At 43.9% G+C, this 22,353-nt stretch overlaps 2 protein-coding genes across 3 annotated transcripts; both read right to left on the bottom strand.

The window, feature by feature from the left end:
• Positions 1-14,212: 14,212 nt before the first annotated feature.
• Positions 14,213-15,953, bottom strand: LOC144704383 (peroxidase 43-like). Of its 2 annotated transcripts, none has more exons than XM_078576797.1 (4): positions 15,465-15,953; positions 15,200-15,385; positions 14,953-15,115; positions 14,213-14,814 (listed from the first exon to the last, which is right to left on the bottom strand). In XM_078576797.1, the coding sequence occupies exons 1-4, from the start codon at positions 15,666-15,668 to the stop codon at positions 14,381-14,383; spliced, it is 987 nt and encodes a 328-aa protein (XP_078432923.1). In that variant the 5' UTR covers positions 15,669-15,953; the 3' UTR covers positions 14,213-14,380. The 2 variants fall into 2 exon arrangements, with proteins under 2 accessions (XP_078432923.1, XP_078432924.1); XM_078576798.1 differs by having other exon boundaries at positions 14,213-14,781; positions 15,465-15,831.
• Positions 15,954-17,644: 1,691 nt separating this feature from the next.
• On the bottom strand, positions 17,645-21,369 carry LOC144704521 (peroxidase 43-like). Its single transcript, XM_078576966.1, has 4 exons — positions 20,868-21,369; positions 20,606-20,791; positions 18,654-18,816; positions 17,645-18,179 (listed from the first exon to the last, which is right to left on the bottom strand). Exons 1-4 carry the CDS (start codon positions 21,069-21,071, stop codon positions 17,773-17,775), a joined length of 960 nt encoding a protein of 319 aa, XP_078433092.1. The 5' UTR covers positions 21,072-21,369; the 3' UTR covers positions 17,645-17,772.
• Positions 21,370-22,353: the final 984 nt, after the last annotated feature.

Raw genomic sequence — 22,353 nt, 5'->3', positions numbered from 1 at the left:
AAATCTCACAATATATCGCTCTCTTCCTCTCAATCTCTCTCTCAACCTCTCAATGTCTCACTCCCTATCATTCTCTATCACTTGCTCTCACACTCTTTATCTATATCAATCTTTCAATTGTTCTAGCATTCTCACTCATCAATATCTCATCGTGTATCTTTCTGAATCTGTCATCCCTTCTCATTTTATCACTCTCTATCTTTCTTAATCTCTCATCTTTTACTGCTTTGCCACCCTCTATCTCTCTTAATCTCTCATTCATCGCTCACTCACTCTCTCCCTCTGCCTTAAGTTATTTCTAACTATACCTCTTCCTGCTCGTGCCTTTCTTTCTAACTCTCCCCCTCTCTTGCTGTACCTCTTGTAATCTTAATTTCTTATTCTCTAATTACATCTCACACTCCCCTCAATATCTAGATCTTTCTTGATCTCTCACTTGCTCCTCTAAATTCATCATTTTTAGTCTCGCTGTCTCACTCTGGCTCCATGTAGTTAAATCCCCCTGCCTAACTTGATCGTTCCTTCTCACTATATCACTTTGTTATTCTTTATTGATCTCTCACCATGTTATTATTCTTTATTGCTCTCTAACTCTCTCACTTCTTCTCAAACTCCCACTCTCAAATTCACTCCCTCTCTCCCAATCCCGCTCTTTCAATGTCTCCCCCTCACATTCCCTCACTCTCTCACTTCTCAATTACTCTCTCATTGTTTTTCTCTCTTGTTTTCAAAAATGCTTTCTCACTCTTTCCTCTCTCATTCTATTCATTTTTCATTATCTCAATTTCTCATTGTCTCATTTTTTTACTCTCACTGTCTCCCTCTCTCATTATCTCCGTCTCCCAATCTCTCACTTTGCTACTCCCTCTATCTTTCACTCTTTCACTCATTCATTCTCATTCTTCTACTATCTCTCTCTCACACTCGATGCAGGATGACATCGCTAACGTCATTCATAATTCAGATTATAGAGGTAATTAGTGATGATTTAACTTCACTAATTAGTCTTTGGTTTTTCTGAATTAAAACAACAAAAATTTATAGTAACCTTACTAGTGTAGGGAGAGTAAGGGTCGATCCACGGGGAGAAAGGGTTTTTCCTAATGAATTTGTGCTTTAGTTATAATTTTTTATGACTTTTAGAAGTGGGTTTACTATCTACGAAGATAAATAACTAATAAAAATATAAACAAACAAATTTAAAATATAATTAAAATATTTATAAAAATACTAGTAAGCAAAAAATAAATTTTGGTGATTTTTAAGGAATATTTTAAAGCAAAGATAAAATAGGAAATGAAACAGGTTGGCGCTCTGGACTTAGTCAAAATTCGGCTAAATCCAGATGCTAAATGGGGAAAGTGGCTTGGTGGAGGAGAGAGAAAAAATGGTATGCACTAACTTCACTCTAGAATAAGTTCTAGAATGAATTTTTGAGCATGGTTGGATGCGTTGGAACCCTCTGGATATTGGCTAGCTGTTCCAAGACTAATCAGACAAAAGATGAACAGGTAATAGTGAAAAATGAGAAATAAGACGGTAACCTCTTTGTCACACCCTCCAAGGCCCAAGGGACTTCTTCTTTCCCTTTCCACCAGCTTCTTCAGCCCTGGATGCTTCCTGCTCAGCCTGGCACTCGCTATTGTGAATGGATCTATGACTCAATTTCACTTAGGCCACCAAATATTACTTTGGATTGAATCACAAGATGAATCTTACAATAAGGTGAAGGGGTTTATATAGGGAGAGAGAGCAAATGAGAGTCATTGGATTTTTAATACAATGGATGGCCAGATCTTCTTTTCTGGGTCCTGATCCACGTCCATTATGGTCCTCCAATCAACATTGAGACCTTTTCAATACCCCAGGGACGTTCAAGACTTCTTTCCTTAATTAGCATTAAAGGTGCTATCTTTAAGTCTCCACCCTTGGATGTTTTACGGATTGAATGGCTGGATATTCTTCTCTAACTTGGATCCACGTCCAAGGGTGTCCTCCACTCAGCATCCAAGCACCTTAAATGGTCATAAATCATCATGACTGGACCTTCCCCTTGCCCTCCTTTCTTTGGCCCAAGATGCCTCTCATAGTGGGCTTAATGGAGCTTCCTTAGTGGGCCTTTAGACTAGAGCCAGCTATCTTGATTTGGGCCTCCTTTCTTGGACAAGGGTTGTGGCTGGGCCTGCTCCTTTGGGCCAAATAGTTTCTACTTCATTTAATTATCCCCTTTATTCATGAAAGTTTCACCTAATTCCTGCATCTTCCACATAAACTAAGAAGAGAGTGAGATTCATTCCACTTAACTCATTGAGTTAAGTGGGGTTAGTCCCACAAATGACAATAATTAACTCAAAATTAGAAAAAGGTGATTTTATTTCATAAATTTTCACAACTTAACATAAATTTTGATAATATATCCAAATAAAGATAAAGAATTAGGTAAATTAGCTAGCATTGCACATATATATTACTATCATTTTGGATTTATCAGTCATCCTGAGGGATACTAAGGGGATGCTCGGATACCGGGTTTAATGCGGGCATCGTCGATCACGTCGTCCATCGATGTGGACCTATAGAGATGCGTCTATGTGATGCGATGCAATCTATGTGAGTGTACGTGCGGGCCCCAACTTGTGGGGACGCCGGGCTCCGTGCTCCGGGGCGGGCAACCGATGGCAGTGACGGTGACCTCCTGACCCTCATCAGAGAGACAAATGAATCTACAGTGCCGGACGGACTGAGTCCGTTAGTGCTCTTACGTAACAAATAGGCTCGGCCCGTACCTTGGGAAGACGCTCGTTGGACGCTCTCATGTTCGTTTATCCTCTCACCTATTCTATCTTGAGCGCGATGGATTGCAATTGAAAGGTATAGGACAATAGATAATTAATGGGTGGACTAGAGGGGCGAGTTACCTCTTAGTGACGTCGTCCTAGAGTTGTACGTCTGTCAATACAGGGATACCGAGGGCCAGAGTCGGTGGGGCTCTGCCGGAGGCAGGCACGGTGTTGCTCAATTGGTGACGAAACGCATCTCCAGGAGTAGAGACGCAAGGGTGGAGTTAGAAGGGGAGCAAGGCGACGCAGCGTGGACTGGGGGGCGGGGCGATGGCAGCAAAGAGCAGCGGCATTCATCTCGTGACATGGCGTGCAGGGTGCAGCACGGATCGAGGACGTCATGGAGCGCAATGACAAGGCACTAGGCATAGCGCGGCGCATGACAACGCGGCACATGACTACGGAGGTGCGAGACGCGGCCAGACCGGAGCACGGCACTAGCGCGGCAGTGCAGCACGAGACAACATGTGCGTTAGGCTCCGTGCGGGAGCAGGTGTCGTGGCGCGCAGCACGGTGTGTTGGCACAACACGAGATAGCAGGTGCATTAGGCTAAGTGCGGGCACAGGTGTCGTGGCACGCAGCACGGCATGTTGTCACAACGTGAGACAACAGGCGCGTTAGGCTCCGTAAGGGCACATGTGTCATGGCGCGCGCCATGACATGTTGGCGTAGTGCAGTCCACGAGCGTCATTGGAGCGCGGCAATGGGCGTGCTGGGCACGACGTGGCACGGCGTGTGGCACTGGTGAACTAGATTAACAGCACAGCATGATGTAACACGATGCGATGGGATCGAACAGCTCGTGTCACACCACAAGGAGAGGAGGGCTGATCGGTAGAGCGACATCACAGGGCAGCCGCATAGGTAACGGTGATTGGGTGAGCCTAGGCTATGGCTCGCTATAGGCAACAAAGATAGGCGTCGGCGGTGTAGAGCGACGACTGTATATCCTGTGCCGGCATGTACTTCGCTGTGGTGAACTAGCGGTGGCATGTCATCCGATGATCGTCTCCCTTGAAGATAATCTAGGAGACTATAGCGGCGACCAAAGGATGGCATAAAGGCACAGCGGCATAGGGCGGCTGCATCAAGGTAATATCGGACATCGACGACGACGATGTCCAGAGTCGCTTCGATGATGAAGAAGGTTGTAAGTTAACTACTGGCGGATGGAGGTAGGCATTGACGGCAACGGTGGCAGCAGTTCATCCTATGGTGGCATGTACTTCGCGGTAGTGAAGTGGCGACAGCGGGTCATCCTGCGATTGCTCTCCTTGAAACTACTCTAAAGAACACTAGGCGCGCATGTGGCGCATGTAGGCACTACAGCGGGCTTGGAGGCGAGCGCAGTGGCAAGAACGGTGGCGTCACAGCTAGGTGCGATGACGGCTCGGAGGCGAGCGCAATGACGAGGATGACCGCGATGCATATAGGCACGGCGATGGCTCAGAGGCAAGCGTGGTGACGAGGATGGTCGTGCAAGTAGGCGCGGTAACAGGATTGGAGGCAAACGCGGTGGCACGGATGGCAGCGGCGCATGTAGGTGCGGCGGTGGCTCGGAGGTGAGCGCGGAATGAGGACGGCAACGGCATAGGTAGGCGCGAGGACGGCACGGCCACGCAACATTGTGGTAGATGCCGCCAAGGTAGATGGCTGCAGGTGCAGCTACGCGACTATGGCTGCGGCTGCTACACGGCTAAGCGAATGCGGTTTGGCAGCATGGCTGTGTGGTTGCGGCTGCGACTTGGCTGCACAGCTGCGTAGCTGCGCGGCTGCACGGTTGCTCAACTGCATGGCTGCGTGGCTGCGCGACTGCGGTTGCGACTACGGCTGCACGGATACGGCTCCGTGGCTGCGGCTGGGCTGCTACGCAGTTATGTAGCTGCGTGACTACGGCTTGGCTGCGCGGAGGCGCGGCGACGTGGCTGTGCAGCTGCGTGCCTGCGTGGCTGTGCAGTTGTGGCTGCACAACTGTGTGACTACATGGTTGTGGAGGACGGCTATGGCCTACTCCATCGGATGCGTGGCTGCACGCTACGTGGCCGTGGAGGGGGCCTACAGCCTCATCCGACGGCTGCGGCTGTTGCAAGTGGTTGCGGCTGCTCCGGCGGTTGCAACCGGTGCAGGCGGCTACAGCCGCTGCAGGCGGATACGGCTACTTCGGCAGTTGCGGTCGCTCTGGTAGGTGTGGCCTACTCCGGCGGTTGCGGCCGGTGCAAGTGGCTGCGGCTGCTTCGGCAGTTGCGGTCGCTCTGGCAGGTGTGGCCTACTCCGGCGGTTGCGGTCAGTCAAGCGGCTTCGGCTGCTGCGGCAGTCGTGGCTGCTGCGAGCGACTGTAGCCACTACGGGCCGCTACAGCTGTTGTGAGCGGCTGTGGCCACTACACGAGGCTACGGCCGCTGTAGGAGGCTGCGGCCCCTACTCGCCGCGATGCACACTGCTCGCGATGGCTCCCGCTGCTTGCGGCGGCGCCCGTTGCTCGCGACGGCCGCGGGGCTGGCGGTTGTGACCGCAGCCCCCAGCGACGGCACCAGCGAAGGCAGCAGCGTCGCTCCGGCGACGATACGATGGAATCCTAGCCCCTCTCTCTCTCTCGCAGGGGAAATTTTGTAAATAACCGGAACTTTAAAACTAATAAAAAAGACCTAAAATAAAGCCAAAAAAAACATAAAGGACTACATTTTTGGCAATTCCTTTTTTCACTTGGCTCTTCTCTCTTACAATGTATACCCCTCCCCTCTTATAGAGGGAATATGGGCCTTCCCCCTTTGAAAAAAGGGAAGAAGGCCCTAATGTTTAAAAGAAGTGCCCAATTTAGGGAAAAAAGTACATATACACACCGCGCGTGCGAAAAATAGCTAAGATACACCTTTAAGGCTGGATAGTCCCCCATCAAGGTGGCTCAGCAACTCGGAGGCCGGTGAAACACAAGCAAGACCGAGAGCAGCGGCGTAAGTGTCCCATAGTCGGCATGGACAGTCCGGAAATTTCTACGGCGGGGGTCAGCAACGTCATGGTGACAACCGGTGGTGCACGTGATCAGAGCGATAAGTGGCACGGGAACGCACTAGACGATGGCGATTCGGTGAAGGCGGCCGTGGTGCAAGTGACCGGAGGGGTCAGTGACGCAGGAGCACATAGGGCGATGGCAACTCGCTGGAGGTGGCCGTATGTTGTTCCCGAGTGGCCCAGATTTGTCTAGCGGCGTCAAGAGCAAAGGCCGGGCGTGTCACGGCCGTAGTCAGCGGTGCAACAATCGGCACGATTAACTGCGCGCACGCATGAGAAGACACAGGCGTGCGTGGTACGGTGGCTATCTGGTGGAGAACGGTCGCGTGCGGCTTCGCGGGAGTTCAGGCGGTGGCGTGGAGGTGACCTGGCGGCAGCACTCTGGCCCTCTTCCTCTCCTTCCCCTCCTTATTCTTTCTTCTATCTCATGAACGAAGATTTTCCCAAAAATATTCAATACGACCTAAGTTTTTAGGGCGCCCACCCCATTCCTTATATAGGAATGGTAATGGGCCTCTAGAAAGGAGTCCACATGGGGGGTCCATTAGATGCCCCCCCCTCTATAAAATTAAGAAAACAAAAATGTTTAAAGCAAATTAAAATGCATAAATACGCGGAGACAAGGTTGTGCAAGCGGATGTGACCCGAAACCTAAGAGTGCAGGTGTACCTTCGCCTCCGCTTTGGCTTGCCGATCTGGCGGGGCTCGAGTAGGCGGATGTCGCCAGCGATGGCGTCGTCCTAGATGGAGCGGAATCTCATGCTCCATCACACTCTCTCACTCTTATGACCTTTTTCTCACTGTCCAAGTCTCTTACTTTTTCTCACTCTCCCATTATCTCTCTATCTCATTACCATTCTCTCCGTTTCTCACTCAGTGTTTCATTCATTGTTGGACTCCCATTCTGTCCCACTCTAACTCTCTCACCCTCTCATTCTCTCACTCTCTTCCTTTCACATTCTCTCACTTTCTCATTATTTTTCTCCCTGATTCTCTCACTATTCTCACTTTCATTCTTACTCTCTCTCCAAAACACTCTCTTTCGGTCTTTCCCTCTCTTTCTCTCTCACTTTCTCTCTAACTCACTCTCTCTTGCATTTTCTCTTCTTACTTTATTCCTCCCCTTATTTCTCATTAGAGCCAATTGACTTGAGTAGAGAGGAGGTAGTCTCTGGATTTATATCCTTCATTTGAGGTACAATTTAAACTTCTAGTGAACAATAAATTATTTAGATTATATGAATTATTTGGATTTCTAATCAATATTTTGTGGAATCCCTGGAAATGGGAACATCATATTTTCTAGTGTTGACTTAAAATTTTTGGAATATTATGTTAAAATATTTTGTACGATCAACATTGGAGTTTAACAATGACTTTCACAATAACTAGTCAACCTGACAGGGCTGAGAGTTGTGTTTTGCAGCTATGATTTGGTGCATGAAAAACAATTTTCCAATGCAACGGAAGCTGAAGAACAATTAAAATTTGATCTCGCAAAATAACTAAACTTTATGTACATTTTTGGGAACTTGTTTTACCCTTTACTTGCCCCCTTAGAGAGTTTCTTAAAGCCGTTCACTTGCCCCGTCTCAATTAATATCCACATGATTAGAGGACTATTGGATTGCCTCTCCTTCTCCAACTCTTCTTCAAGACCTTGTTTATCTCTTCACCATCAATAAGCACTTGTAGAATATGTGGATAAATTAGAGAAAGAAGAAAGAGGCGTCAAGGGCACCTCAAATTGTCTAGGTGGCATGGGCATCTCAAATTGTTAGCCCTTTTAGTTATACTTGTTAAGAATTTTCACAAAAGTTCTTATTAATAAAGTGTACCTTCCAACACAATGTAATCTTGTGTTTGTGACCCGCTAGGCCCATATATCAAAATAAATAATTATGTTCAATACCTTTTATTGAGGAACCTTATTGATCAATTATGCCAACATATATGTTCATTAATCAAGGATCCCTTTAACCCAATCAATAGTTTGAAGATTCCATCTAGTGGGATGCCAAGCTACACCTCATTTTCTTGAAGACATATAGTAGTGTTTTAACTCTCGCACTGAACTCTTATCATCATCTACTACAGTATATTTAGAATCCTTTAACGGCATGAAACTTGTGATTGACTTTGAGCATGATTTAATGTCTACCACTAATCTGTTAATCAGTTAGAGCTGATGTACAATGGAGATCATTAGATAACATTTTCTCGAATATCCATACTTTCCTAGCTTGGGATTAGGTGTATCTTCTTCTTCGACTCAATCTCATTTTATATAGATGGTGCATGATACACATTTGAAGAACTGTGATCGATGTATTATGATCTCGTCATAATTCACAAAAGTCACTACATATATTCATGGATTTTATTATAAAGATAAAAGAAGAAGAATAATGAATAAATATTCATTTCAATGAAATTAAATAAAATTGAAGTCTGATTGGCTCGACATCCATGTAGTATTCATCAAGGAGACTGGACAAAACTTTAGGTCTAGCTTAGGGTTTTGCTAAACCACAACAAGATTAGACCATGTCCTTCCCTAGTTATGCCAAACTAGACCTGCTTTTTGGCCAGACTGGTTTCTTCTATATACCAACTATATAGGTTTATATTGATCCCTAAAATGTTGTTAGTAAACAAGTCTTGTTATAAAAATATTTTATTGCCAAAAACATGGTGTCGAGTACAACCAACCCAAGGGTTGTGATCTTATACCGATCTAGTTGTGCCCTGGATGCCACCCATGGGGGTATAAGCATAGAGCAAACGTAAATATCCCAATTACACACGGACCCCACTAGCCCGCCCCCATGACACAAAGGAAAAAATACAATAGTGATACCTTTTCATTTTGTTGTGGACACCTCGAGTTCTAGAAGCTCGTTCGTGTCCCCTCCTGAGTTGGTGATGCGTGGAGTAGGTGTTATGTTTGCACTCATCAGGTATCATCTTGGATATTTGTGACGGGTGCAATTTCTAGGCAGGATGTCGTGCATTCCCTTATCTAGCATTCCACGCGATACGCCACTCATGGGGGCTGGCAGGCACAAGAGTTCAACATGTGCGAAAAGCTAGCAGGTCGAGTCTCTCGACGCAATGGCTACCTCGGGCCTCCCGGGGAAGATCCTACAAAGTAACATAAAGGGAATGGGTGCAAGAGTGTACTACATAATTGGCGAGGGCATTTGCCGTTTGATTTCCCTCTCACATCTGGTGGCGAATACTGGTGAGGTGCGTGCGACACCATGTGATGTCTCACCATACAGAGTGGAGACGTCACTGGGATCATGAGCATGAACGTAACATATCAACTAAGAATTATGAGTTCAATTCTATGATGATACCCAAAAACTTTTGCTCCTCACAAAGGCGCAACCCATCATGTGTCACCATAGCCTTGGCTGGTGTGTTAGTCTGAACTCTATAGAAATGTGAGAAACCAAAAAGAATAATCCTTGTGTGGTCTCAAAGGACACCACATCCATTAGGTGGACTCGGGTTCCCTTCAGCCGCACCATCCACGTTCAGCTTGATAAAACCCATAGGTAGTGGATGCCAATGGAAAATCTATAGCTGAGTGGTGATGCAGGTCAAAGTGACTGAGATGCCCCGAGCCTGGAGTGCATCACAAATAGGTATTAAGCATTGGGCGATCAGTGGTACAAGACGATGGATTTGTTGTAGCCATTGCTTAATGCGACTCATGACATCCTATGCGCTCATGGTGGATCTTGCAAAACAATAAGAGTTTTTTCCTCTTCATATCTCCCATAGTAAGTATGTTAAGGTAATGTGTAGATAAGGGCTAACCTTACAGCATGTTGACGAGAAAAATATCTTGTCAAAACAATCTAATGATGTTACTGTAGTATGGGAATGTACAATCAAACACCAATGGTGAGTAAATTGATGCCAACATTCTGCATAAATCTCACTATTGAAGAAGAGGTATTTCATGGTCTCAGCTTGAGGAGATACAGGGCAACAATGGTATCACAAACTAATGGAGTGACCAATACGGGTCATGCGATGGTTAGTAGGTAGGCCGCGATGTATGAATCTCCAAAGGAAGAATGAGATACACATCATAATTTCTAGATGCAAAATTCATGGACACAAAGCCTACGTAGGAAATCTCTCTCGAAAGTTATTCCAACAGGAACAATCAGATAAACTCCCATCAGGTGTGAGTGTATATATAGGTGTTGGGTTTGTGCCTTGGTTCATCCATGGAAAACATGATTCCATGGATGTGAAAGCTTTTTAATCGATTCATAATCAATATTTAAAAGCATACATCAAATGTGTTGGGTTCTACAGGACTTGAGATGGATGAATAGAACAAAAACGATGCGCAGCGGAAGACTCTTTTGCGAATCAAACGGCATCGACAAAAACCATTGAAACGGCATACCTTTGCACGAATCTCATTCGTGATTTCTTTGATCCCGGAGCGAGACGAGTCGAGCTGCTCAAGTGTGCAGCCTCTAGATGTATCCACGTGGTCCTCGACGCGTCGGATCTCCTCCTTCTCGTAGACGAGCCCCGTTCTATCTCCGTCGACGTCATTACGTCGTCCCGATCACATCAGGGATGGAGAGGGGGTGTGGGGAGAGTGGAGAAGAAGGGGAAAGGCCCCTAAACAATTCTGGCCTGGGTGAATTTTCGTTCAGAGCCTTCTTCTATTTATACTACGTGGGTATTTTCATAAAAACCCCCAAAACTTAAGTATATCTTCCAACGTCCAAAAGACCATTTGCGTGTGACCCTCTAGGCCCATGTATCTTTCTATTTAACGACTCCAGTGGCCCAATAACCTTTATTGGCCTTCCAAATTAATTAACTATATCATCATATAGATTAATTAATGTCGGATCGATTTAACCCAATCAATAGGTCGAGACTCCGACACGTGGGGTGCCAAGCTACACCTCGTGTCCTAGAAGATACAAAGGAGTGTGTATCGACTCACTCATGGAACCTGTTCATCATCGGTTACCGTGTATGTATAATCCCTCATCCACTTGACGCTCCTTGGACGACTTAGGGTATGGTCAACTGTCAAACCCTAATCGGTCATCCAAGTTAGTACTGATGCATTCGGAAATCATCGGAGAACTCTTCTCCGATATTTCACTGCCTTGGCCACAGACTTCATCGCATCATCTTCCTTGAGCTGTCACCTCTTATACCGAGGGTGGACGATCCCATCTTGACCACTCAATCGCCTTCGTGTACTTCTTGATGCACCCGAACTAAGACCGTTTAGAATCCCATGATTAGAGACTCGTTGGCCATAGCAAAAGTACAACCGTCCATCCACAAGACGTCTTTGGTGTCTCAGGTCTAAGGACCACTTACACAACCGTGACATGAATCAACCTGATTGATAGTTCGGTATAATAACATTCAGGATTCGTACGGATCAATTCAGTGAACTCTTTCTACTAAAGAGCACCCACCATCTATCCTTAGTGTCGCCACACTAATGGCTACGAGACCTGCTATACTCATCATATGAGTGAGGCTAGATAGTGTTATTCTATCCGGATACTTCGATGTCCTTCTCGCGTATCCTTTGAATAGGAATGTTTAGAACACATGCTTAAAGACTAGTAATCTCCGTATTACGATCTTATCATAATTCACTACGTCTGATCATTTATTCATGGACTTCATTATACGCATCACACGTGCACTATAATGAATATGTTCTATTAATGAACATGGAACGAGATGTGGAATGTGTGATTGGCTTGCCGGCCACATATATTTCCATCAAATGTACCTTGTGAGGAACTTGTTCCACCCTAGAATTTGCCACTTTGAGATCTTTTTGAAGCCGTTCATGTGTCTGACCTCTAGAAGTATACACGTGATCACTTGGTGCTTGGATCTCCACCTCGTCTTCTTCTACTTCTTAAAAATCTTGAAGATATTCTCACCATAAAGACACTATCCTTGGTTGAGTGGAGAAGAGAGTGGAGAAAGAGGGGCTCTCAAATCTGGCAGGCACGAGTGCTTGAAATGACTACCCCTTCCCTATTTATATTTTACTTAAGTTTTTCTTAAAACCTACAAAGTAAAATATATCCACCAATGCCCTTATGAGTGTGACTCTCTAGGGCCATGTATCATTCTAGTTAATAACTCTTGTGTCCTAATATACTCAAGGACTATCACATTTTTAGTTAAAATGAATTTATCCTTATTAATAAGAAACTTCTGTTTACTTATTTTACTCCAATTTTTTTATAGGATGATGTTAGCTATATCATATAAATAATAAAAAATGTGTCCATTTATTTTCCAAAATTTACAGAGTAATCCATATTGGTATCTTTTCAAATAGATAACATGTTAACAATTTCTATAATTTCATAAAAAATATGAATTTAAGCATTATAATATCAACTTTATAATATCAACATAGTTAACTATTTCTGAATTTCACTTGGACGACATTTTACGAATATTTTGGGCATTTTTAACTACTTCTTGACATATATGTCCATAAGTTTTATTACTATTAAATATTTTCAAGTCCCATATGTCTAGACATTTACAAGAATCAGATTGGATAATAATTAATGGGTTGGAGGGCTTCATAAGATTTTAGAGCTATTTGTTTAGGGGATTGAGCCAAATTGGACCAATTTTGGTTTTGGGCTTCAAAGGTACACTTAGAGGGGTGTGGAAAGTTTCCAAGGTCCCTTCACAACTCCATCAATTTTTTATGTCCATTAGTAGCATAAAATTCAAAAGAATGATCTTGAAGAATTCATCAACCAATGAGAAAGACAAAATAATGGAAGGAAGAGTTAACAAGAAAAATAATATAACTGAATTTTAGTCCATAACATTCATATACATATTATCTTCCTATTTTTTCCTACCTCATTATGGATTTTTCTCTAGTTGTGGTTAGCTAGAAGGACAAGAATACGTAGGATCCTGGTTGTTTAACTATGTTAAAGAAGGTGTTCATTCTTTTCTCATCCTTATATTATGGAGAAAAAATGTCTGATCATAGAAAAGCAAAAGGATCCAAGTTTAGTGAGAGGCATTGGGTGCTAAAGAGACTAGCAACAACTTAGGAATCTAGATATCAAATGTCATCTTCATCGTTAACCATTGTTTCTACTCTTGGTCCACTTTTCATCACTTATCTTTCTTCCCATTTTCTACCATTTCTCTAGCCACATCACTTCATTTTGTGTCTATCATTATATCCCATTGAGTCCACACAATCACCTCATGGTTTTATTTCTACGTCAAAAGTATTTAGAATTTCATTTAGTAATCACTTGTAGACCGTTGTCAAAATAGAACCATCAATGCATAATAGATTTTTGGTGCTTCAATTTTAAGACCACTTACAAGACCGGGACATGAATCAATATGATTGATAGTAAGGAATAATACCATTTGGGAATTCATTTGAATCAAGCCAGTATTATGTTTCCCTAAATAGCTCCCATTATCTATCCTTTATGTATTCACAATAATATCTACAAGATCATCTAGACTCATTCTATTTCATTATTTCAATATCCTTCTTGAGTATCTTTTGAGTGTGAGCAGTTATAACACAATTAAATATTAGTAAGCATTTTCTCATTATACCATCAATATTCAGATAGTCATTACATGCCTTCATGATTTTCATTATGAACACCACACAAGAATATTAGTGAATAAATTTTTATCTCAATCAACATAAACAAGTTTAAGAGTGTGATTAGCTTGAAGGCCACATAAATGCACCATTCAATATGCTACAGAGTATACATGCAATCACGAGCATATGCTTCAATACAATGAATAACTTGCCAACTCACTCATCCCAAATAGTGTTCATGGGAATAAAAAAGTGAAGAGTTGTTAAAATTAAAATGAGGTAATTTAATGAGCACGTTAGGCCAACATTGGGTTTTTGACATTTGTCCTACTGACACTAAGTTAAGACAGTCATCTATGAATTTTTTATCACAGCAAAACAAACTACGCGGGAGAGTCTTCTATTGATTCATGATACAATAATAAAAAAAACTGCCAGAGTAATTTTATTTGCCGGCTGTATAGACCTTGGGTTTTGACAGCTAATCGTTGGGTTCAAGTCAACGACAATCTCTTGTCTAATATTTAGTTCCTGGCAAAGTAGGTTCGTGAGACCCAATAGTTTCCAAGTTTATGTCGACTCACTCCTATAAAAAACTGGCAACACTCATGAGGTAATTGTGCGATCCGCTTGGGGTGAACCTTGTGTTTTGACTCCTGGATAATGGAAACAAGATCAGCCACCTTCTTCTGTCAGCTTTTTCTCTCCTTGCAAATCAGGGGAGCCAGAAACTGGTGACTGACAATTAATGTTAGAAATAAAATATTTCATCGCTAGTTTTACGGACCGTTATTCTACTAGGGGGAATGAACCAAGGTAGATCTTCGCTGCAATCGTCAACGCCATCAGACCAGAAACCGCGGCTGTTTTATGATTTCGTGTTGGCAGGTATCAAACAACAGAGGAGCAAACTCTTCGGACGTGGCCGGCAGTGACTCGCTGAATTCTGCCGAGCTTAACCATGGCGAGGGCGAAATCCTGGGCAAAGCTGGCCGGATCCACGGCGTAGAAGTCGACGAAGGGGCGGGTGGCGGGGTGAGAATAAAGAGCCGCGTCGGACTGTAGAACGGCGAAGCCGGCGCGGATGTTAGAGAAGAACTGGGCGTCGAAAAACTGCCCACTACCGTTATCAATGGCGAGACGGACATTGCCGTTGCCTCCTGGCGGGCAAATCGCCTGCAGAGTTCCCAAGAACATGGGATTTATCGATGGGTCCGGCCGCCTCGTTCCCTGGAAATTGTACAGCCGCCCCGTCATGAAGAAACACGCCGTCGTGCCTATCGTGTGCGCCGCTGCAAGTACAAACCCGGGTCTGCAGTAAATAGCTGCGCTAGAAAGAATTAAAGAAAAAATATACATAAAAAGATAGATAAATGGATAGACACATGGGTAGATGCATCGGACATGAACGTATCGTTTAACTAATAGATATGAGAGAGAGAGAGAAAGAGAGAGAAAGAGACCGGTGAGGACGACGAGATCCTGGGCGGTGAGGCCCTTCTGAGCGAACTTAATGAGGAGGACTTCAATGGGGTCGGAGACCTCGGGGACAACGCTGGCGTCCACGACGGACGAGACGAAGCCGTCTCTGCGGCCTGTTTCCACAAGGTAGAACGGCCCGTTCGACTGAAAACAGAGGAAGTGACTGAGAAAAAGAGAGATGGATACGTATGTAGAAAGATACATGATTAGAGAGAGAGATAGCAGTACTAGAACGACAGAGTCTCGTGCAGCGAGAGCGACGATATCGGCGCAGGAGACGACGCCGGGGCACTCGAGCTCGAGCTGGGCCTTAGCGTCGTCGATAATGCTTTGTCCGCGGAGGCCCTGGTGGCCGAAAGCGCGGTTTTCCTGCTGTCCGGCCGGCGTCCTGACGAGGATGGAGCCGTCGCAGCCCTGGCAGTCACGTCAAGACGAAGATGAGACGAAAATGGTGAGAAAGGAGAGAACGAGAGAGATGAAGGGGATGACGAACATCGACGATACAGTCGTGGAAGTGAAGGCGTAGGAGGGCCGGGGCGACGGACGGGTTATTGAGGAATGCGCCAGTGACGACAGTCCGGACGATGTCCTCCGCGCGGGGGCACAAACCGGCGTAGAAGCCGACCTGAAGCTGTCCCCGGCTGGAGCGTAGCGAGCTGAGCAAGAGAATAGCAGTGAGAATGGCGAGTCGAGGCATGTCAGCCACGAGATTCGCCGGCCCAGAGAGGAAGAAAGAGATAGAGATGTAGAGATAGGATTTTGCCGAAGGTTTGGAAGTCTGCCAGACGCGGATAGATCGCTTATAGAAGCTGTACTGAGACGGACTCTGGCGTTCATGAGTGACAATGAGACAAAAACGGTCGTCAGAAGAAATATTTATATGTATATAACGAGAGATGTAGAGATAGGATTGTGCAGAAGATTTGGAATTCTGGCTGATGGAGATTGGTCGCTATCAGAAGCATTACTGAGATGGGCTCTGGCGTTCTTTAGTGTCAGTTAGACAAAGACAAGTGTCTGAAGAAAATGTTAAGTAAAAAGAGAGAGAGTAAGAAAGAGTAAAAAAGAGCAAGTCCGAGAGAGAAAGATATGGCAAGTGAGTGAGTAAGAAAGAGTAAGAAATAGTAAGTGAGAGAGAATAAGAAATAGTTAGAGAGATAGGGAGGGTGGCAGACAGTAAGAGAGAGATAGAGTAATAAAGATTAAGACCGATAGAGAGAGAGTAGGAGACAGTAAGAGAGAGATAAGTAAGAAAGAGTAAGAGAGAGATAGAGAGAGGGGGACAGTTAGAGAGACATAGAGAGAGAGGGGAAGCAAAGTGAGAGAGAGTAAGAAATAGAATAGGAGAGAATAAAAAAAGAGTAGGAGAGAGATATAGAGAGGGAGACAGTAAGAGAGACAGTAATAGAGAGAGGAGAGACATACAGAGAGAGAGTGGGAGGCAATAAGAGAGAGTAAGAAATAGTATGTGAGAGAGTAAGAAAGAGTAAGAGAAGGATAGAGGGAATGAGAGACAATAAGAGAGACATAGAGAGAGTGGGAAGCAATAAGCAAGAGTAAGAAAGAATAAAAGAGAGAGAAAGAGAGTAAGAAAGACTAAGAGAGAGAGAAAGAGAGTAAGAAAAAGTACGAGAGAAATAGAGGACGGCCGGAAGGTCTTGAGAGAGAAAGAGAGTAGGACTATTTTCCTTTCTGCTTCATCTGGGAGGTGGACAGGATGTGCACGGCGTTGGCTTCTTCACACAGGCCAGCTTAGATGAAATTAATCCTCCGCACGGAATAGTCGGTTAGAAAGGATACTATAAAAAGGAAATACTATCGTCAAACGTACAAAACCCAAGAGATTTTGTTCTTTTATCGCTGTTTGTTGCGTCGAAGAAATTCTTTGCTAACATCCCACATAGATACTTGATCTCGCGCATTCTTGTCTGAGCTGTACTCCGCATTAGTGCTCTCCACAGGAAACCTTCACAGGAAAGAAAACTTTCCTCAATTCCAGGGGACCACGGTGGGGCGCTGTCTTAATGGCTGCGCCACCTCTCAAGTTAAGTCCATCCGCTTCTTAAATGCCGATCGTCCGTCGCCAAATAACAGGTGGCGGTGGAACGCAAGCTGGAAGAACGCCGATGTCGACTTCAAAGGCCGCCACGACACCCCCAATTTCCTGTTTTGCCGATCTGGCCAGTTTTCTTTCCGTGGAGAGAATGATGGCAACGTTCTGGGATCTCTATCTCTCTCTAACACGCAATAGCTCAAATCCTGGAGTCCTTTATCCTCACTCCTCTTTTGCCTCCTCATATCATGTCTTTCATCTCTTGCTCCGTCTCTCCATCTCTCTCTCTCCGCTTAACCCAATATCTCTCTCTCTCTATTGCGCTCACATTCGCTCCTTCTCGTTCCTCAGGCGCCAACTTCTTCGTTCTCTCTCTAAGGAAATACATTAATTAACGTTCGATCTGAGCTTCGTTAGTTCATCTGACAGGTCAAAGAGCCGACCAATGACATTGACCGACCACCCAACATATCAACCTTCCTTATCTTGAGTTTAATGTAATGATTTCAAATTTCCTCTAATTGTTTTTAATCTGGGAATGGGTACGAAGTTAAGATGACATTAAAGGAGGCAGTAGCTGGATGCAAAAAATTAAATGCGCAATTAAAACGAAGACGACAGGAGAAAACTGCGGTGTGTATTACCGCCGACAAAAGCTGTAATAATATAGAATACATACATCGAAGATTAGGGCCCTTATTCCGTTCATGCGATTTTCTGATGTGAGAGGAAGAAGAAGAGGAGAAGCTCAGTCGAACGAGGAGCATACACTTCTGATATTACCATCGGAGCCGGTGAGCACGTCAAGTCTGCCCAATTTAAGCATGGCGATGCCAAAATCTCTGCGGAAGTTTTCGGGAGATCGAGCGTAGAAATCAACGATGGGTCGGGTGGTGGCGCTGGTCATGGCCGCGGCGTCCGACTGAAGAACGGCGGTGCCGCCGCGAATGTTGACGAAGATCTGGTTGTCGAAGACGTTCTCGCTGCCGTCATCCATGGCGAGTCTTACGTTCACATTACCGCCGTTGGGGCAGATCCTTTGTAGTTTCGCTAAGAAGGGAGGAGCTATGGAAGGGTCCGGCCCCCGAGTCCCGCGGAAGTTGAAGAGTCGTTCCGGCATGAAGAAGCACGCTGTCGACCCAATTGTGTGCGCCGCTGCCAGAGAATCGATCGAATCAGTTGCGGCCAAAAATAGAAAATGCAGTGCGTGAGCTAGCTGCCCTGGTCATCTTTTTGACCAAAAAGAAAACAGAGAGATAGGTATATAGATACATAGTTTGATAGAAAGATAGACAGATGGATGATTCGTAAATGTACAGATTGATAAATCGATTCATGGGTTTGCAGATAGATAGATACAGCGAACAAAGAGAGAGATATAGATAAACCTGCACGTAGATGGATAGATCGATAGATAAATTGATACATAGCGAGATAGATAGATAGATTGATGGATAGGGAGATAGATTCCAGATAAATAAATAGACAGATAGATCGAGAGATAGATTCTAGATAGGAAGACAGACAGATGGAGAAAGAGAGAGAGAGAGAGGTAGACGGAGAGATATAGAGAGAGATATATAAGTTGACCTGTGTATGTATATATTGATAGAAGAGAGAGAGAGTAACCGGAAAGGAGGATGAGGTCGGTAGCGGAGAGGCCTTTCGCGGAGAACTTGTTGATGAGGACGTCAATGGGGTCAACGACGTCGGGGAGGTTGCTGGCGTGGTCGATGGAGGAAGAGAACCCGTCCTTCCGACCGGTTTCTACCTCGTAGAACGGGCCATTCGTCTGTACAGATACAAAACATTAAGAGACAGGAATTTGCAGTCTAGATGCTCATGGCAGAATTCAGGAATTGGCGGATAATATATTATATTTAATATTTAGATATTGATAGATATACTTACATAGAGAAAGGTAGATAGAGATAAAGAGAGATAGAGAGAGAGACATATAGATAGATAAAGATATATAGATATACATATATATAAATAGCCTGGTAGACAGAATGAATGAATGATGGATAGATATATAGAAGGATAGACAGAATGACTAATAGACATATATATATAGATAGATAGATAGATAGATAGATAGATAGATAGCTAGATAGCTAGATAGTTGGATAGATAGATAGATAAAGAGATAGATAGATAGATAGATAGAGAGATAGATAGATGGGTAGATAGATAGATCGATAGAACGATCAACCGATAGAGAGTTAGATATATGGATAGGTAGAGAGAGAAAGAGAGACTGATGGACACATGGAGACACAGACACATAGATAAACCGACAGGAAAGAATACTTAAGTGAGATAGACTCGGAAATATGAATAGATATAATAGATAGGTAGGTACAGAAAGAGTCTAATGAATTAATAGGAGAAATAGAAGAGAGATACGTATCTGGTTGAATTGATTGGCGAACAAGAATGAGTTGGAGAGGCATGGATTAATTTATGGTCGAGAGATATGGAAAGACACACGCACATGGGAAAAGGACATGAGGTAGAGGCAGAGAAATAGAAAGATTGTAAGAGATTAGGGAGCAAATAGAGTGAAAGATAGGCAGAATAGAGGCCAATAGAGTGGAAGATAAATAGCCAGAGAGAGAGCGATACATATATAGATAGAGAAATAGAAGGATGGAGAGATAGAGAGGAAGTAGATGGATAGATAGAGAGAGAGAGAGAGAGAGAGAGAGAGAGAGAGAGAGAGAGAGAGAGAGAGAAAAGGAGATAGATAGATAGATAGATGATAGATAGATAGATAGATAGGGAGATAGAGATATAGATAGATAGATAGATAGACAGATATATAGTTAGAGACATAGAGATATAGATAGATAGAGAGACAGAGATATAGATAGATGGATAGATAGAGACATGGAGATATAGATAGATAGATAGATAAAGACATAGAGATATAGATAGATAGATAGATAGATAGATAGATAGATAGACACATATAGATATAGATAGATAGATAAAGACATAGAGATATAGATAGATAGATAGATAGACACATATAGATATAGATAGATAGATAGATAAAGACATAGAGATATAGATAGATAGATAGATAGACACATATAGATATAGATAGATAGATAGATAAAGACATAGAGATATAGATAGATAGATAGATAGACACATATAGATATAGATAGATAGATAGATAAAGACATAGAGATATAGATAGATAGATAGATAGACACATATAGATATAGATAGATAGATAGATAAAGACATAGAGATATAGATAGATAGATAGATAGACACATATAGATATAGATAGATAGATAGATAAAGACATAGAGATATAGATAGATAGATAGTAGATAGATAGATAAAGACAGAGAGATATAGATAGATAGAATAGATAGAATAGATAGATAGATAGATAGATAGATAAAGACAGAGAGATATAGATAGATAGAATAGATAGATAGATAGATAGATAGATAGATAGATAGATAGATAGATAGATAGACAGATAGATAAACAGATAGACAGATAGATAGATAGATAGATAGATAGATAGATAGTAGATAGATGGAGAGAGAGAGACGTACGAGAACGACGGAATCTCTTGCGGCAAGGGCAACAATATCAGCGCAGGAGACGACGCCGGGGCACTCGGACTCCAGCTGTGCCTTGGCGTCTTCTATAACGTCGAATCCGTGGAGACCTTGATGACCAAAGGCTTTGCTCTCCTGCCGCCCGTCCGGCGAGTCGATGAGGATGGAGCCATCACAGCCCTACAATTCGCATGCAGATGAAAATTAACGGTCGAGAAGGCGCGGGGAGAAATCGAGAGAAGACTGGGTAACCAACATCGACGATACAGTCGTGGAAATGAAGGCGGAGAAGTTGAGGGGCGATGGCACGATTGAACTGGAAGGCGCGGGCAACGACGGACTTGACGATGTCCTCTGCGCCGGGGCATTGATCTTGGTAGAAGCCGACCTGGAGCTGTCCCTTGCAAGAACGCAACAAGCTGAGCAGAACAATGGCGATGAGCATGACCAGCCGAGGCATGCTCGCTAAGAGGTGAGCAAAACGAGAGAGAAAGAGAGATTACAATGAAATATGGATATGTTGAGATGGAGAGGGAGGGCACAAAAGAAGGATTTCCTAGCAGAATTGGCTTGATTCTGCGCGGAAGAGGGAGATAGAATGATTCATGGATAGACAGAGAGACAGATAGGCACAATGTGCAAGACAAATAAATAAGATGTCGAGAGAGGCATGTAGGTTCAAACTCCAGGGAGAGGAGATATATTTTGATTTAGAGAGAGAGTTGGACGATGGAAAGGTGGGCCTCTAGTTAAGCACAGCGGGCTAGAGAGCGTTGTGCGATGTACAGAGAATGGCGAGCATATAGACAGAAGACAGACAGATAGACAGAGACGTCTTTAGAGAGAGGGAGATATCAATGGCGCAACGGAGGAGGCTGTCCAAAAGGCGTAGGACCCCCCACGTTTCCCTTTTCGTGTCTTCCCGTCGACGAAAGAAAGACGGGGCAGTGGGATTAAGAGAGGGCCATTACTCGTCATAAATACCTTCGCTCCACGGTAGTTAGTCTTTCTTGTCAGTCTTACGATCAATATCGGGATTGCGGATTTCAGAAACAAGTGATTCTCAGGGTAAATTGTGTTTCCCTGAAGTCTGAAATTAGACAATCTCGGAAAAGGAACAGCAATATGGCTGTTTCTGGGTAGGCCCCGGAATAACATTTTGGGTGGATAGAAATTTGAGGCCCGGTCCTGCACCAGATTTTTTTAATTGAGAAAAATAGTCGCGTACCATGGAATCCGCAGACAAATTATTGGTTCAGCCATATACCATGAAAGCTGTGACTTGATGTAACCGCATCAATAACAGTGATCATGATCATTTTTGAAGAGTCTCAGAGGTTATGCAGTTGTGAATGAGGTTAAAAGCTTAGTTTCTGGATCTTTTATGGCATGGGTCTAAGAACCATTGTATGCAACAACTAGATATCTTCTCGTGCCATGTTTTGTGAACCTATTAAAAAAGTAAAGATGTTTTTCGGGAGTTTATTATCCTGGTCTAAACATCATGCGTCAAGATTCTTTTTATGGATTAAACATCATTATTACGTCAAAGATAAGAAAGTTTATAATTTGAATCAAGTATAACTTTGAGTGACGGATTGCTCAATGAGTATGGGAGGGGTGGTGGAGCGTAAGGACGACCGAACTGAATTCTCGAAAGAGACAAAAACAAAGACGATTATTCCCTCCTAATGGAACCCACTAGGCCCTTGCGTGCAGCGAACACGCTCCCATAAGGTGCC

This window comes from Wolffia australiana, chromosome 6 (genome assembly GCF_029677425.1).
Source record: "Wolffia australiana isolate 7733 chromosome 6, ASM2967742v1".
In the NCBI taxonomy this organism is placed as follows: domain Eukaryota; kingdom Viridiplantae; phylum Streptophyta; class Magnoliopsida; order Alismatales; family Araceae; genus Wolffia; species Wolffia australiana.
Note: the sequence above shows the minus strand (reverse complement) of the source record. Positions and strands in the feature narration are given on the sequence as shown.

Bases quoted from the DNA above. Each gene is read 5' to 3' on its own strand.
- LOC144704383 (XM_078576797.1), bottom strand. From the start codon at position 15,668: ATGCCTCGACTCGCCATTCTCACTGCTATTCTCTTGCTCAGCTCGCTA. The intron at 15,386-15,464 runs GTTCGTCATCCC...CGTGACTGCCAG, and splicing joins TCCACGACTGTATCGTCGAT to GGCTGCGACGGCTCCATCCT. The intron at 14,815-14,952 runs GTCTCTTTCTCT...TTTCTAGCGCAG, and splicing joins GGATCTCGTCGTCCTCACCG to CTATTTACTGCAGACCCGGG.
- LOC144704521 (XM_078576966.1), bottom strand. From the start codon at position 21,071: ATGCCTCGGCTGGTCATGCTCATCGCCATTGTTCTGCTCAGCTTGTTG. The intron at 20,792-20,867 runs GTTGGTTACCCA...TGCGAATTGTAG, and splicing joins TCCACGACTGTATCGTCGAT to GGCTGTGATGGCTCCATCCT. The intron at 18,180-18,653 runs GTTACTCTCTCT...ATTCTCTGGCAG, and splicing joins CGACCTCATCCTCCTTTCCG to CGGCGCACACAATTGGGTCG.